This window comes from Copadichromis virginalis, linkage group LG1 (assembly GCF_057382275.1).
Source record: "Copadichromis virginalis isolate Kocher_CV1m ecotype Utaka linkage group LG1, C_Virginalis_male_GT1.1, whole genome shotgun sequence".
Taxonomy (NCBI): domain Eukaryota; kingdom Metazoa; phylum Chordata; class Actinopteri; order Cichliformes; family Cichlidae; genus Copadichromis; species Copadichromis virginalis.
The window spans coordinates 36,376,826-36,393,586 of record NC_140618.1 but is presented as its reverse complement, the minus strand read 5'-3'; the positions used below and the strand labels follow the sequence as shown (position 1 = coordinate 36,393,586).

The 16,761-nt window shown below is 41.3% G+C and overlaps 1 protein-coding gene across 3 annotated transcripts in view; it reads right to left on the bottom strand.

Annotated features, from left to right (window-relative positions):
• The window catches only part of samd4a (sterile alpha motif domain containing 4A), a 75,789-nt gene that overhangs the window by 25,228 nt on the left and 33,800 nt on the right, over window positions 1-16,761 (bottom strand). For 2 of the 3 annotated variants that reach the window (XM_085460977.1, XM_085460975.1), the window contains exons 3-11: window positions 12,096-12,671; window positions 7,713-8,000; window positions 6,269-6,378; window positions 5,390-5,476; window positions 3,986-4,232; window positions 3,802-3,887; window positions 3,174-3,292; window positions 2,386-2,587; window positions 40-166 (exon numbers count right to left, since the gene is read on the bottom strand). In XM_085460977.1, coding sequence (XP_085317103.1) covers window positions 40-166; window positions 2,386-2,587; window positions 3,174-3,292; window positions 3,802-3,887; window positions 3,986-4,232; window positions 5,390-5,476; window positions 6,269-6,378; window positions 7,713-8,000; window positions 12,096-12,671 — 1,842 coding nt within the window. The remainder of the gene's footprint in view (window positions 1-39; window positions 167-2,385; window positions 2,588-3,173; window positions 3,293-3,801; window positions 3,888-3,985; window positions 4,233-5,389; window positions 5,477-6,268; window positions 6,379-7,712; window positions 8,001-12,095; window positions 12,672-16,761) is intronic. The other variant, XM_085460978.1, reaches the window with a different exon arrangement.

Here is a 16,761-nt window from a genome sequence, read left to right as displayed (position 1 = left end):
TAGTTAAAGTAAATGTAAGTGTGTCCCGGCATTACTTACCAGCTTGTTGGAACGTGACCACGGTTTGTGGTGTGGTGTGAACTGGTAGGGAACGTGTCCTCTGCACGGAACTGTGGGTACGACTGGGCATGCTGTTACTTCCTCCAGGATTAGCAAACCATGGACCCTGAGGAGGACATTTCAAGATTACATAGCAGAGAATGTGCAATGATATCCAAAGTCTCAGTCTTGGTGGAAATGGGTTTAAAATTTGTACAAAAGTTTTTGTTTCTGCTCTCAAAATGTAGTAAACTGAAATGTTCACCAAAACTCTGCTTGATCACTATCAGGACATTGCCAGAAAAAAAAAAAGGGGGGAAAAAATTATTTATAACTTCACATTATTACGAATGAATGTGGATCTGGGATGCACGACAAATGTTTGTTGTTCTTTTTTTTCTTTTTGTGATACAAGGAAAGTTAATTTTGAGAAGTTCCTGCTTTATTTGAACTTAACAGTACCAGACCATAAGCATGGACTTCAGAACTCACACTGGCCTGTGGATTACGTAGTTAAGATTAAATAGAGAAATGTAATAGGCAAAATCCCATTTCTTCATTATGATTCAATGCACAAATTACAAGACCAAAGATTCTGCTCCAACTTCCCTACCGTTCCCCACATCAGCGCTTTGGCTAAAACCTTCACTGACCAAAAACATGAATGCATGAAATGTGCAAGCTTGAAAAAACTCATGTAAGACCACAACTTCTTAAATACTTTCATTCCCCACACTCCTGTCTGAATGTCTAGCCCACACCTAATGACAGTCTCAGACGCTCACCACGTGAATTCCTCACTGTAACCTGCCCATTATACCCCAACAGCACTGCCACATGCCCCTCCCCTCACCAATCCACCCCACCCACCCCCACCCCTCCAGCGCCGCAGGCCAGGGAAAAACAGGAAATGCCTGTGCACTGTTCTCACTGCTTCTGACTGGCCCCCTCTCTCTTACATATATATAGACACACACTTAAACACTCCCTCTCTCGCTTGTTGTCCCTCCTCCTTCAACGGCACGGCTACCTCTCCCAAAATATGACTCACACATTTCCCCACCCGCCCTCCTTCTCCTCTCACTGCACATTCACACACAAGAAGGTCCAGCGTGACGAGGAGGAACTGAGGTATTTCCTCCCATTGTAAAGGATGAGAGAGCGAGAGAGAAGGAGGGAAAGAGAAGGAGGGACAGAAAGTTTTCCAGTGAACTAGGTCAGCCCAGACACAAGCGTGCCAGGATGGGCCTGAAACAGCTCCACAGCTCCTCCTGTTTCAATGTTCTGCACTGACGCAGAGCCTCTGGTATGTGGGGTGACCTGCCTATGAGTTCCATCCACCTCACTTCATTTGCCAGACACCACCACCACTGTTACTCTTCCTCACCCTGCATTTCTTTGTCATGGAATAAAAAGACTATTTCAGGCAGAATACATGCTGAAGAAGGAATTCTGCTGCCCGAGGTACTGTAAACATCCTGGAATGTATTATTATGCACTACAAAATGTTCCTTTGTACAGTCACATACACCACTGCCATTCACCACAGTCCCTTTAAACACACAATTTAACTCCCATTTAGTACTTATTGAAGTCAGACTTAAGGAATCAGTACATGCTGTAGTATATTGTAAACATAAATATGACTGAATCTATATAAACCAAGTCTGCTGAAAAGAGGGAACACTGCGAGGGGCTGTGGGTCAGGTGGTAGTGCATGCTGAGGTTAGCGACTCAATCCCCTGTTGTTCAGTCCATGTCAAAGTATGCTTGGGCAAGATTGTCGCCCATCTATTGGAGTGGGAGTTTGTGTGAATGTTAGACAAAAAGGGCTTAGGAATACATAAAAGCATTGTAGGTGTTATATTGGGTGAATAAGAAGTGTAGTAGAAAGCGCTGTGATTGCTCAGAATAAGTAGAATAGTGCTATTTAAGTACCTCTCAGTTCAACAAAACATCCTCAACATGCCCAGTGTGTGGAAGTAATAAAAAAAAAATTCTTTGAAGAGTTTAGGGATAAGACAACTGATTAATATTTTGTTTAGTTTTTGAAACAAAAACATTAAATCTGCATTTTCTACATTTATAAAGAAAAAAGCTTTCAAATATTTTAAACTGTAATAGCTAATCCACAATATAAGGACAGATTAACTGAAGATGATCAATACCCACAAATTAGCTGATAACCTTGCAGATTATACAATACTGGTAATACAAGTTGGTTATTATATGCTGGTCTTCCTGTATGTGTCCTTGTTGTCCACTGGACATTCAAGCGTCCTGCTCTTCCTATTTGACGACTCATATCTGCTAACTGGTTCAAACAATCTGCTTATTTGAACTCACATGTCTTCCTTGCTTGGGACCGGTGGGTGTGCTGCTGGAGCTACGAGGTGTGGGTCCCAGCAGCCCCCCGCTGCCCAACAGGCCCAGCCTGGCACCCGGCAAACTCCGGGAGGGCATCTGGAACTGGTGAAGGCTCCTCCTGGCTGACACACTGCCCCCAACACAGCCAGTGGTAGGGAGAGAGTTGGACTGGCCAAAGCGGCTGCGACAGGACAAAACAAAAGTTGTACAGAGGCGAGCATTGTCTAAGGTGTTTGGATGTTAAAAAGAACAGCAGCTGTGCATTTAAATAATATGAAGCACAGAAGAATCTTTTTGTAAAATAATTATGCCAACTTTAATTTTCTTCCATTTTCAGGAAGCTGTGCTGCTGGATAGATAGAAAAAAACATTATATGCAAATTTCACTTGACTAAAGTAGTTTTAAATTGACATTTAATGCATATGCTAGTTTGAAAGTAATTCAGTCCAGTAGAGTATAATCATCCCAAAGCTACAACACTGCACATGAATACAGAACAGTTTTTCCTCAAACTTAACTTGAACTGGCTTCTTTGTTGTCTACATTAATTCTTTAACTGTTAGACGTAAATAAAGTAGTTTGTGTAAAAATTAGCCACTAAATTTTAACACATTTAACTTTTGCTTCCCACTTATTTAATAATTTTCACATAGAAGTCTGTCTTTTTAAAAAAATGTTTTAACAAAGTTCGTCAAACTTTTTCAACTGTCTTTATTACAGGAAATACCACTGGAAAATTAAGACTATTGCTCATCTGTGTGCATACCTCCTCTGCGGTCGGTACCCTGCAATGTCAAGCAGGTTTTTCCTCGGAATGGACCGGAACAGCCTCTGGACCTGTTGTTTCCATGACAACAGTCTCTTCTTCTGCGTCTCAGTGAAGGACTGAGAACAGGGAGAATGGGGATTATAAAATCTGGGGTGAAGTGAAGCATTACTGCTGAAGAACATGGCTCAGTGTGGCTCATGTCACACAGCACATTTACACCAAAGCTCAATGATGCTAGGCAAAAACACAAGACATTTAACAGACAAAGAAAAAGAGTGGCTAGAAATGATCTGTTATTTATGGTAAGTAAATAACAGATCAGGGACTAATTGGACAACTGCATTTCATTTAATTAGACATATTATTACTAGTTAAACTGTCCTAAATTTCAAATGTATTAATATCAAATATATAATATCCTGTGCTGCTAATCCCTTTAAACAACATTAATATTGGTAATACACAAAATTAACTTCCATTATTGTAACTATCTGTGAACAACTATAAAATCTATTTGCTGATATATTTCATTGACTGACATTTTATTTGGTATTTGGGGGAAAAATGAATTGCATTGAACTGATACTACTATCAGATATAAACATCAAAAGGAGGGGGTGGCTACCTCATGGATAAGGCACTTGTCAATGAGTTGTAGGTAGCAGCTGATGTTGTCCTCGTCTGACCTTGACACCAGCAGCTGTGTGCAAACTGTGGACAGCACAGATATGAAAACACAGACATTAAATCCAACTCATCCCTTGGCCCCAGAAATCAATCTCAATTGCATGTTGTTGTGAGGAGCTCACCTTTGCCCATAACACGAGTGAACTGACCAGGTATATCCCCCTCAGCGATCACACTGGTGCCAGACTCAGCCTCTCCTCCACTTCCCCCACTCAGGTGGGAGCCAGGTGCGGCGCTTTTGCCTTCCGGGGTCAGCAGAGGGCGATGCAAAGAGGCCTCTTCGCCACCACTGAAAGCCTTAATAGGAGTCATGATCATTTGGTGGAGCTCCTGGAGTGGGGCACGAAGGTTACCGCCCTCTAACACATCCTGGTGGCAGCAAATGACATCAGGTAAAGATGGTTTTTACTTTACAGATGAGATCCTAAAATCTAATGAAGTGACAGAAGAATTGTATCATTGCGGGGACCACATCTATGTAAAAACATTTATGTAAAAGTGTGCCAATTCTAACCTAGATAATGAATATTTAAGGTGTAATGTGTGAAATTCAGAATCACAAGATGTTGCACAAGCAGATGAGCATCTCAAGCAAAAACAAAGAGACACACCTCCCTCCACGTTTCATTTAAGCTATTATCAGAAAGCTTCTGACACGCTGGTCAGACCCAAGCACGCTGAAGAGATCACATCTGTCAGCTGAAGCCAGCTGAGAGAAGACAAGCTGGTGGAGATGGAGCAAACAGGGAGGTGCTGCTTAAAATCCTACCCCAATGAGCTAGATTTGGATAAATCAACTGACTAATAAGTGCACTTCTTCTTCAGGAGCACTGACCAAATGCTCCAGATTGCACCCTGCCATTTCAGTTTTACTTTCACTTTCACTCTCTTCTTTTTATGATAATTAGCCAACCGTTTCAAACAGAAGGACTCACATGCAACAACACGCACGCAAGGCGTTTCTGGCTTCAAAACACAGAAGCTCAGATTACAACACAGATAGAGGGAGTGTGACTTTATTCTCTGATAAGTATGCTTTACTCCACCATATCATCACACAACAAATTGTTCAAAATTGTACAAAAAAGGGAAAAATACAGCTTAATTTCCTTCACTTATGTCCACACACGTCATATCAGCCTACCTCCCACACTACACACTTCAAAGCAGTAGACAAGTCTGTGTGAACTCAAAATACCGAGCAGCAGGTGTCTTGTTTCCCAAGCTCTTCAAATGTACAGTAACATGCTTTTAAAATGATTCGTCATTGATGAAATCATTAATGGAAAGGTTAAGCCTGAATTTAGCTGCCTCAAGAAGTTGTGGCGTGCCCTTGAGCGTCATTGTCTTGCTCTGAAGGCTGAATGAAAGAGTGCAGGGGTGGGGGAGGCAGACGGGTTTAAATTAGGAGCCCAAAAGTCTCTTTCCTGGATTAGGTGTTCCCTTAGCTGTCATCTCAGATACATAACACCAACACCACAAACAAGCTTTGAGGTGGACTGGATGCAACATGTAGTCCTTCTGACCTTTTCCAGGCTCCGGAGTAGGTTCTGCCTCTCTTTGAGCTTCTGAATGCTGATAACAATCTTGTGCCGTGCTCCTTTAGTGACTTTCTGTTGGAGGAAACAGTTTGGCATCAAACATCTCTTCTCATTGACAATACAGGCCTAATGCAATGATAGCTCTCTTACAAACACAGTGTGATAAGGTTTTTCCAAATGGAAAGAGGTTTTGTGCTTATTTTTTAAATAAACATGAGTTAGGCCTGTCTTTTTAGGACAGATTCTCATTACTTAAAACGCTCTGTTGGTTTAGACTACATTAGCCTTTCATTTGGAGATTGGAAATTTTTGTTGATGATGACTCCTCTTGGACATTTTGTTCACAACATCTCAGTGAAAATGTGCACTTCATTAGGTTCAGCCTAAAAACGAATTAGCAGCACCTGGAGGAAGTACGCAACTTCCCAGTGGACGGAGTTGTGTTAATTTTAGCTACATCCGCTGTTTCAGAATAGCCTATCCATGTCCTTACACACAAGCATCAAGAACTAAATGTCTTGTACCATTTAATACAACATTATCAGGTTTCAACTTGAGTAGATCTGACGTAGACTACACTGATTTCGTAGTCCAGGATATTAACATGTTTCTCTTTTTGCAATTCTGGGCCCTATGTCCCAGAGGTACATGCTCATCTACTATTTGTTTTTTTGTTTGTTTGTTTGTTTGTTTTTAAACACAGACTTATTGCCTTGCATACAAATAGCAATTTCTGAATTACTGTGCAAATATAAAGTTGGTATCTGTATAAAATTTGTCCAGAATAAAAGCTATACTAATTGTAGAAATTATTACTACATCAGCTCACTTTGTCTACAAGTACGTGGGTGCACATGTGTTTACCTGTGCTTCTAGTTGCTCTTCAGTCAGTGCCATCATCTCATCGTAGGTCATTGTGGAGAAGAGAGCGGCGTACTTATGGAGACGGAGACTCTTCAGCCAAGCAGGAACATCTGAGGGACAAAGACATATCACATAATCACTGCTGCAGACGACCAAACAAATGGGTCAAACTACAGAGGATGTTAAGCTTATTGCTGACACATCTTTGTACTAACGTAGAATAATAAGGGCTGCTGGCTTAGCTTTTTTTCTTTTCTAAAATATGCAATACTTTTTGCCTGTTTTGAGGACTGATTTGCAGAAGTTCAGAGACCAAAAAGGCACACCGAAAACCCACCCTCAATCTCCACCTACTCTGCCTGGTGTGATGTGGCTTGTGATTACACAAAGTTTGATGGTCTTTGAGAGCATTTGATCACTGGCACTTTTCGATTTAGCTGAATCATGAATAATGTGATAAAAGAGTCCAAAACCAAGTCTGTAATGCAGTATTTCATTGTTAGACTATGACAGCAACAACAACAGACAACTGAAAAACAAAACCCTCTAAAACAGATTTTACAAATGACAGTTTGTTCTCTTAGAACTATCAATGAAAACTGTCAGAACTGCATTCCTATTTATCTGAATGACTGCATTTCAAAAAAAAAAGAAAAAAAAAAAAAGACCCAGACGACCAGAAAGGGTTTCATGCTGTGCAGACACTGATCGCCTCAGAGTAAGGTCAATAAGGTCATTAGTTCTGACCTCTGCTTCCTCTCACAAACTGCACGACTGGATTAACAACTTGCCACGCCCTTTTACTGAATGCTTGTAAAGCACAAACAGCAGATAGTCATAAGTTTCCTCATAGAAGTGGTCCATATCAGTGATGGAGGAACCAAAAGAAAATAAGTGATGTAAATAAAGAAAGTTTCTTTGCCAAAGACACTTTAATATTGTAATATAGTGGGACTGATTAGTGGACAACCTGCTCCTCCACCTGAATCACATCCAATTACCGGTAGTAGTAAATGTCTGAAAGCTCGGCTGACTATAGTATTGAACCTAGTCTGTCTCAATACTCATTCCCACCAAATCAGTCAACCTAGGAGAGTACTTTTGATCTAAATAGGGGAGCCTGTCATTACCCATTTAACCTCACTGATAAATTGTTTTCATGTTTCATTTTTGTGAAAGCAAGTGTGGACTTCAAAATCAGTGGTTAGTTCCGACATCTTAATTTGTCTCTTGATTCTTGGAAATTAAATCTATAAAGTTATCTTAAAATCCAATATCTAGTGACTCTGTCCCAGAGTTGGCATTGCTATTTCGGGAGTTCTCCTTATTCCCTTGAAACTGTTATCCATCTATGCGCATTTCGACTGCGAGTCAGCCACCTCACTCCAATGTTTGCCATAATCCAGTAGGTCACGAATATTGAACAGGTCTCTTTCTTACTCACCCCTCATGCCACTGCCCTCTTCATGAAAGGAACTGCGATGCAGACCTGAACCTCCTCCTAAACCAGCATCCTCCAGATGCTCACTGCCTCCACTGCCAGAGGAGGCGATGCTGCTTTGTGGAGAGAGAGGTGCGTGGTCTGGGGCTGGGCCTCTAGCAGTCCGAAGATCTTCCTGGGAAAGCCATGCGTGACCCAGAAGCTGGTTGTTGGGGCCACTCATGGGGGGTGTGAGGGACACTGAGCGCTTTAAGGGACTGTGCTGTTGGCTGCCACCTCCACTTGTAAGGACTGTAAACCAACAACACCACTAGTCACTCAGACTGACTGGGAACATTATATAGTTCACGCACTCCTGTGTTCAAGAACACTGAACATGAAGTCATTTTCTTTACATTTTGGCGATCTATAGGCTTCTAATCCATATGTATTTGGACAATGACAATGACTGTGTACACCACCACAGTTGACTTGAATCAATATGTGACTTGAGCCCAGACCTTAAGGTTGGATCCAAGGGTTTGTTTGTTTTGTTCTTTGTTTGCTTTTTAAATAAAAAAAATAATAATAATAATTAATGAACTGTTTAGGAATTACAGCTATTTTTGTACACAGTGCCTCAAATTAATTAGGCAAACTAACATTTTAAATGTTTATGTTTTGATGCTGCTGAGCTCGTGTGTGCATTCTTTTTTTTAAATCAATGTATCAGATTACTGATTGGGCAACTCAAACTTTTTGCTGTCTCTGATTGGTTTATTTTGGTTTTTCAGCCTATTAATGGCCACCTTCACTTGCATCAACATCTCTTTGGACCTCATATTGAGAGTTCCAGTAAATAGCTACCAAATAAAAGACCAACAACATGAAACTCCTCGGTCAGTCAATTGCCCAATTATGTCTTAGCTTCTAAAAATGGGGGACTGTGTACAAAAATAGCTGCAGATCCTGAACAGTTAATGCAGATAATTGTTAACTCTTCCACTGTCAAACAGTTTATTGTGCTATTGACCCTTCTTTGGTGTCGTTTATTCGAATGGATGATTGAAGTCTGAAGAAATGAAGCAATTTAAGAATTTATTCATGTAGCAACCAGGTGCTTCAGTATAATGTGGAAGAACCATGAACAGCCACAACCCCATGGCACCTCCTCCTCATGCTGAGCAACAGCTTCTTTTCTAAGCTTTGCTTCTTAGTTCCAATTGTCTTAGGCAGAATTTGTACTCATAGATGAACATAATATTCCTTGACATGTTAAGGTGCACATGTTGCCGACATCAGCGCTAACGGGTCCGACAGTGACAGATGGACTGATTGACCGCTTTTCTACTCTCTTGGAGTACTCAAAGCGCTCTATACAACATGCCACACACACCCAATCTCACAAGCACTGACTCTAAACTGAGTGCTTTTCTAACGACATTCACACACATTCACACTCCGATGGATGAATCAGAGAGCAACTTGGGGTTAGTCTCTTGCCCAAGGATACTTGGCATGCAGACTAGAGGATCCAGGGATCAAACCACCAACCTTCCAATCAGTAGGTGACCTGCTCTACCTCCTGAGCTACAGCCACCCCAATAATGATCCTTCCGCAGGCTGGCTGTCATAGCAGGCCTCCCGACCACCCTATGAGACGGGCTGTGTGTAGTCTGTTCTGGATTATCTGGGTAGAGACCCATCGGCCATATCATCCTAACTGCAAATCTGTAGATGACTGCCATCATCTTGGGACGCCCAATTTGCAGCCTGTCTCCAACATTTCCTGTTATATGGAACTTCAATTGGGAGACTGTACTAGCTCTCACTTCAAATCGTGCTGCATCTTTGTTTTACAGAACATCAGCTTGAAGTTCCCCTATGGCACACCCTACCCAGATCAGTCAAATTTGGCATGCCTGGAGCAGACACCAATTTTCCACTGTAGCAAGGTCGAAGCTCACAGGTGCTGCTTATCAGAGACTAATTGGACACCTGTTTATCAGCACCTGGGATTCCAGAATCTCAAACCAACAGTCAATAGCTGAATAAGCTGTTTGGCAGTGGCAGAGAAGATTTGGCAAGTTTTTCCATTGGCACAACCCATGTACTCCACTCAATCGCCAAATGCATTTTCCTTACAAATATGACACCAGTTATTGCCAAGAAGCATTGTTACAACAAAGAAATAAGCGACCAAACAAAGTAGTTCAGACATTAAAGTAAAATGAAGTGTTTTTTGTGCTATTGGAAGAATGCGGCTGCATTTGCAAAACAGAAAATACATACGACTCTCAGGTTTATCTCCCCTTTGTGCTGCGTCTCAAATGATGTTGTGCCTGTTTAATACATGCACTGCATTTTCTGCCTGGGATTTTATGCAAGTGTACATTCTCAGTGTGTAAATTTATCCTCTATATAGAGCCCTCAAAAATTCCATAGTTGGCAAAAAAAAAAAAAAAAAAAAAAGTAGCACACAACATGCCTCTTTAGGGCTTACAAGAATCATAATCATCTTGTTTTATTAGAGTACTCAAAATCAGAATTTCCTGCTCACTATAAACTACAGCTCATCTGTGACATAAGTAGTTATTTAGATTTAATATCTGAAGTTTCAACCTCCAAGCAACATACTAAACAATGCCTGTTCAATGACCTGAGGAAATATTTTTCCACTGTGTAAATAACTTAAGTAAATCCATCGACCAAGATATCCATTTGCTTGAAAAGCCTTTCCTCTTCATTTCTTCATCTTAGTAAGTGAAGTCTACTCTTACGGGGTCAAACCAAGGTTACCATTACTACTAAAATAGCAATACTTTCATCTCAAAACAGTTCTAGGATCACACATTTTCCTGAGACTGTTGAAGTGGATGAAGAGAATGAAAAGGTGGAGAAGAGCAAACAACTTTTTTGTGTCGCCTGTCTGGCAGGGTAAACTGCCATCGATAGTCCAGGCTCTCTCTCCTCCTCCTATATGTGGTGCTCTTACTGTTGGCGCTATGTATAGGACTTCATGGGCTCCGTTTAAAATAGGTGCCCAGCTAACATTTCAAGTTCCACTCCCTAAATATTAGCCATTTTCCCTAAATACAGTCTGCCACAAAGGCTGCCTTACAAGGGAAAGGATGGGTGGTATGTGCTGCTGTGGTTTGGACTAAAGCTTAGAGTATGGGTGGGGTGTCATCAGGGTGTTCTCTCAGTAGAACACAGGTTGATGTGGTTGGACCATGATACTCCTATAGCCCTTAATGTGACCAGATGAAGACATAACCACATGTTGACCAACAATGTAAAAATAATTTTTAATAACTCAAATTAAATACCTAAGCCAAACACTGACTTTTTCTGATGCCAGAACAACCTCCCCGTGATCATTCTATAACTCTAAATGCCAACACATAAATACCAATTTGCTTTGAGTGTGTCCAATGCTTCTATTCATTTTACATTTATATTAAAAAAACAAACAAAAAAAACCCAAACACACACAAGAAAATATACCTATGCTCTCTGTTGTCACCAATCCTGTACTGGTAGCTGGGGTAACTCTAGTTTTATCAGTTGTGAAATCCTATGATCTTGTTTGGGACCCAAGCTGTTAGCAGTCTAACATACAAGTGGATCTTTCTTGGAGCAGCAAGCAGAGCTTTAAATGTGCCTTTATTTATAAACCTTCAGCTGTTTCTTTCATCTCCCAGGAAAAAAAAAAGAAAAGAAAAAAGAAAAAGAAAAAAACAGAGCTCTTGCATTCTTGTCTGGAAATATCCTGCTCTGACCATAGTTATGTTCAATTCCAACAGCCCAGCCCTCCCTATGTGTTGTCTTCCAGCCAACACTCAGCCTCTGTAGTTGCTGTGTGGGTTCTTCAGAGTGTACTCGGTCTGGTCAGGGTGTGTTAACTGCTGTGACTATTTGCTCAGTACTTGTTTACGTTCAGTGTAGAGTGTTTCTTATACATTTGTTTAATTTATTTATAATGAAACAAGTATTTAAAAACACTGTTTTTAAATGTGGCCTGCCTTTTTTGCGCTTTGTTATAGATGCTTTTGTGCTTTTTGTGCAATTTCTTTAGTGGGCCCTTATGAAACTACTCTCTCTGATTTAAATAGAGGGTTTAGACAAGCTTCAAACCTGAGCGTTTGGCTCATAGGAATATAAGCTGATCTCATAATTTTAAACTATTGCTGTATTTAATATGAACATCTATAATTTTAATAATTACCTGACAGATTACAAGGAAATGAATAATAAGTTATCAGTTGAAATCTGAAATTAGCAAAGATTTTACAGGATGTTGCAGAAATGTAACCCACTGTATTACAATATTTATTACATCATTAAATGCACCAGTCTGTGGCTCCTATGAAAGAAACAGGAAAGACAGGACAGGTTTTCACTTACTCGCGTTACTGCCTCCGCCAATTCCAACAGTATTGATGGTTGCAGGCACAGAGGATGATGGGTAGAGAGGGAGGTGTCCATTTTCGCAGCCATGCTGATGCCAGCCTCCACCTATTCCTGAATCCCTGGAGCTCTGCCACCCATTGAGGCGGTCATCTGAGCCATAACGTTGGTGGTGATGCAAGTAGGGAATGCCTGATGAAGAGGTGTTGGTAGAAGAGCAAGATCCAGATGAGGTCAGGGTCGAAGGAGGTGTAGACTGGTGGTGATGGTGAGGCCCGGCAGGAGGAGGCCTTTCCAATGAGTCTCTCTCTCTCTCCTCCAGGTGGTTGAGCCAGAGTGCCAGAGCAGCGCGGTCTTCAGGGGAGGTGGCGGGGTGGATGAGGGCGTAGGAAAGGAGCTGCCGAGACTCCTCCAGGTGATGGCCGTGCTCGATCGTGTGGGCCAGGATGCGAGGCAGCAAGCGCATGTATTCTCCCTTAGCTTCAACGTTTCCCGGTTTGAGCAGCGGAAGATGGGTAAGGACGAGAGAGATGACACGTTCCTTGGGCTCACTCTGCCATTGGCTAATTATACCTGCAGGACAAAATGAAGGAGAAGATTAATTAATAAAAAAAAAAAAAAAAAATTATACACACACACACACACACACACACACACACACACACACACACACACACACACACCAGTTTAAACAGTGCTTAAAGTAGAGATGGACGATCCGATATTACGTATCGATCCGATACTGACCCAAATTACTGGATCGGATATCGGCCAGAAATAAAAAATGTAATCCGATCCATTAAATATATATATATATATATAAATATAAAAAAAAAAAAGCACCTCACAAAACTTGCTACACGGCGTAACTCGGCTCATAACTGTAGCACGTCGCAGCAGTATGCATCACGTGATAGAGCGGCTGTGTGTATTTGTAGCCTCACCAGCATTTCATCTCCGAGGAACTTATCCCAGAGAGAAGTAAAGCAAGTGTGTAAGTTCATCTCTGAATGTCTGTAAAGCATTCCCACGTTAAGCTTAACAACAGACATGTGGAGTGACTGCCTCTCTCTCCCTCCCTCTCCTGCTGCTACTTCAATCGTGAAACTGCTTAATGATCAGCTGATCGGCTTTTCTGTCGCGAGTCCGTCTCTCTTCTTTGTTTTTGGCCCACTTCTCACCAGAAAGAGGAAACCAGCGGCTGAACAACAGCAGCACTATTAAGCTTGATAAGCTGTTGTTAGAATTTATTTAATATTACTTTCTACTCGAGGATCTTTTTCTACGTAGCTGACGGCTGGTAACTGTGCAGGGGCGGATCTAGCAAAGTTTAGCCAGGGGGGCCGATAAGGCATGAACAGGGAAAAGGGGGCACAAAGACATACTTTTCTTTCTTATTCTCATTTAAAATATCTAGCGTTTAATAAATAATTATCTGACTCTTACACCCAAAGTTTTAATCTGATGTAAAATATATAGAAGTCCATTACTGTATATAGTAACTGTTAAGTCTAATATACCCTAGTAAGCTATAGTACTTTTTCCTTTGGGAAAGTACCATCTGTGAATTCTGCAATTCTGTTGAAGAAAGATGTTGAATCTATTTAATTATTCTTGAAAAATAATTTATTTCTGTGCATTCCCCCCCCCTGCATCAAATTACATTTGATTACATCGATTAAGCATCATGAGGTGGAGGGTGGTTCCGTATTTTTTTTTTTTGCTGGGAGTTTGCAACCCTATTAGTTGGGTTGCTTAATATTTCTGCTAAGTACTCTTTAAAATACCAGAATAGGGAGGATGGAGTAGGTTTAAGTTTATTAGATTGATCAGTGTTGCTGAACTATGAAATATTTTGGGTGCAGTGTATTTTTTTTTTTTTAAAAACATACAGGTATAACAGAATAGCTTTAGTGTTGTTATTTATTTAAACTTGAGTATAAACTTATATAAAATGCAGCAAGATATTAAAAAAATATTTTATTGATTTATAAAAAAAAAACAAAAACAAAAAAAACACTATCGGATTCATATCGGTATCGGCAGATATCCAAATTTATGATATCGGTATCGGACATAAAAAAGTGGTATCGGACATAAAAAAGTGGTATCATGCCATCTCTAGCTTAAAGTAAGATTTGTTTTATGATATCTAAAGGAGCAGCAGAGGGGAATGTAATTTATAGATAGACAGATGAATTAGTGAACACATGTATGACTGAAAATAGAAGACACCAAGATGATGTCAGACCCTGCACCCCGCACCATCATCGTTCTATTTTGTTCCTTCTAAAAACACCCAGGTCTGTAGATTGCTAACGGAGGCCATACAGTTTTGGACATAACGTGGAGGTCATGGAGCTCTATTGTTGTCCCAGTCAGTAGGCCATAAGAGGTCCATTCCTATCATCTTGGACCAGGGCTATAGATACAAACAGGTCAGGGCAACAACTCCGACAGCCACACAAATAGAGACACGAGGCACTAAGAAGGCCGGCTTCACTTCCGGCTTGTGAGACACGTCTGTATGATCCGTCCACAGTAGTAATTCTTAACAAAACATGTCTTACTTTGAAATCCCACACATGAGGTGGGGGGGGGGGGGGAGGAACAGAAGAAGAAGAAAAAAAAAAATCATCAGCTTATCCTCCTGTTCAAAGACATCCCAAGGTCTTACTGTGGTGATGTACAGCTCTCTCTGCCCTGTCAAGTGGACAGATGCAGCTCTGACTGGGCAGATGGAAGACCCGTAAACCCTGAAGCCCCCTAAACAAGGCTCGTGTTTACATCTCTGTGAAGTTGGACCCTTTACAAACATACAAGACACAGACGTGGTGACAGCAGTTCTTTATTTGAACAGTAAAAATACTGTGGCTTGCAATGGGACACAGACACTCCCGCTCCGCTATCACGTCCGCTCTCCTTTCTCCAACTGTCACTGTGAACATATAAAGAGTCACAATCACATTCACATCCCAGCACACCTGTTCACCCCGCCTCTGCGCCGCCCCAGGAGCTCACTGCGCCACCCCTCCTCTGCAGCCGGCCAGAGACCACACCCACGCCACAATCTCCTAATGAAAGATGACCAGGTGAATACACACATTTACTCCAGGCTGGTATGTATTTTGACGATTTAGTTTGCTTTTAGACTTCCTTGTTGTTATTTAGAGAGCAGGTTTATAAAAATTCTCTCATAATCTATAACCTTTCATTTTTACCTGATAATGAGACATTTAGTAGGATTTAAGGCAGAGCATCCAAAAAAGAGACACCAAATATAAGGTCACTGTCGGGACCTTCACATTTCAAGTTAACAGTAACAGCAAATATGCAGGAGAGACAACTGTTCAGTTTATACCTTTAATTTGGACAGACATCTTTTCATCTAAGATTTGTTCTGAAAACTAAATCTGTGCTCTGTTGCCAAACTCAAATTAACAGAGTTCTGTAGGTGGCAAAAATTTCTCCCAACACAATGGTCAAAAGTTCTTTAGACTTTCCAATCCTGCAATCAATTGTTGACAGAGGAAATCCCACCTCTGCAACCCCTCAGTGACCTGTAGTCGCCACAGAAACACAATAATACCTTAAGGGATGTTTCTACAATAGAAAACAAATAGGCCACTCTCTGAAAGAAAAAAAAAAAAAAAAGAAAAAAAAAAGAACTGTCCCTATATCTATTAAAAAGGCTAAAAGACAGGAGTCACGTGGGACCGCCGAGGAAGATGGCTGCTCCTAAAGCCTGTTGATTAATGTTCTGAATTTGGAAACGTACACTTCAGTTGTAGTCATAAAGTGGACACCCCTTGTCGACTTTGAAGTTTTTCAAGGATTACAGCCTTTGAAAAAAAGGCAGGTAATAACAAAGCAAACTTTTTCCAAAGGAGCTACCACGAGGAAGAAGCAAGCTAGCATTAGCCTCGTTCCGGAGCCGCCCGAAAACACACCTGTATCTGATGCCGCCTCTCCAGCAGCAGCGGAGGAAGGTACGGGGAGCGAGAGCTAAAAGGACAAAATTAAGAAAATGAATGCTACTCTTCAGGTCGTAGCTAAAGATGTCACCACTATTAAAGAAGCGACTAAAGAACTAAAAGATTCAGTGGAGGAGATAAAATTGAGGTTAGGAGAGGCGGAACACCGTATATTAGACATGGAAGATGCCAGCATGCTTACTGAGGCAACAGTGGACAAATCTGAGAAAAGGTTGGAGGTGTTGTGGTCAAGAGTGGAGGACCTTGAAAACCGTAGTAGGAGAAACAATGTACAGATTATTGGACTTAAAGGAGGCGTGGAGGAACCCGGGAAAGGGGATAAAAATGTAACAGAGTTTCTGGCCAAAACACTTGAGCTTTATGGAAGTGAATTTGAAATTGAATGTGCGCATTGTTCCCCTGTACCAATGCCAGAATCTAACGAGCCTCCCAGGGCCATACATGTCCGCTTTCTACGTTCATCTGCCACGGAGAAAGTACTACGGGTGGCCAGAGAGAAGCGTGGAATCGACTGGCAAGGCGCCAAGCTTTCCTTCTTTGAAGATGTTACAAGAGAGCTGGCGGAGAAGAGGAAAGCATTCAACCCGGTGAAGAAGCGTCTCCGAGAGCTACAAGTGAAGCATAGGCTGGTGTATCCTGCAACACTTATTTTTACGTGACAAAAGAAA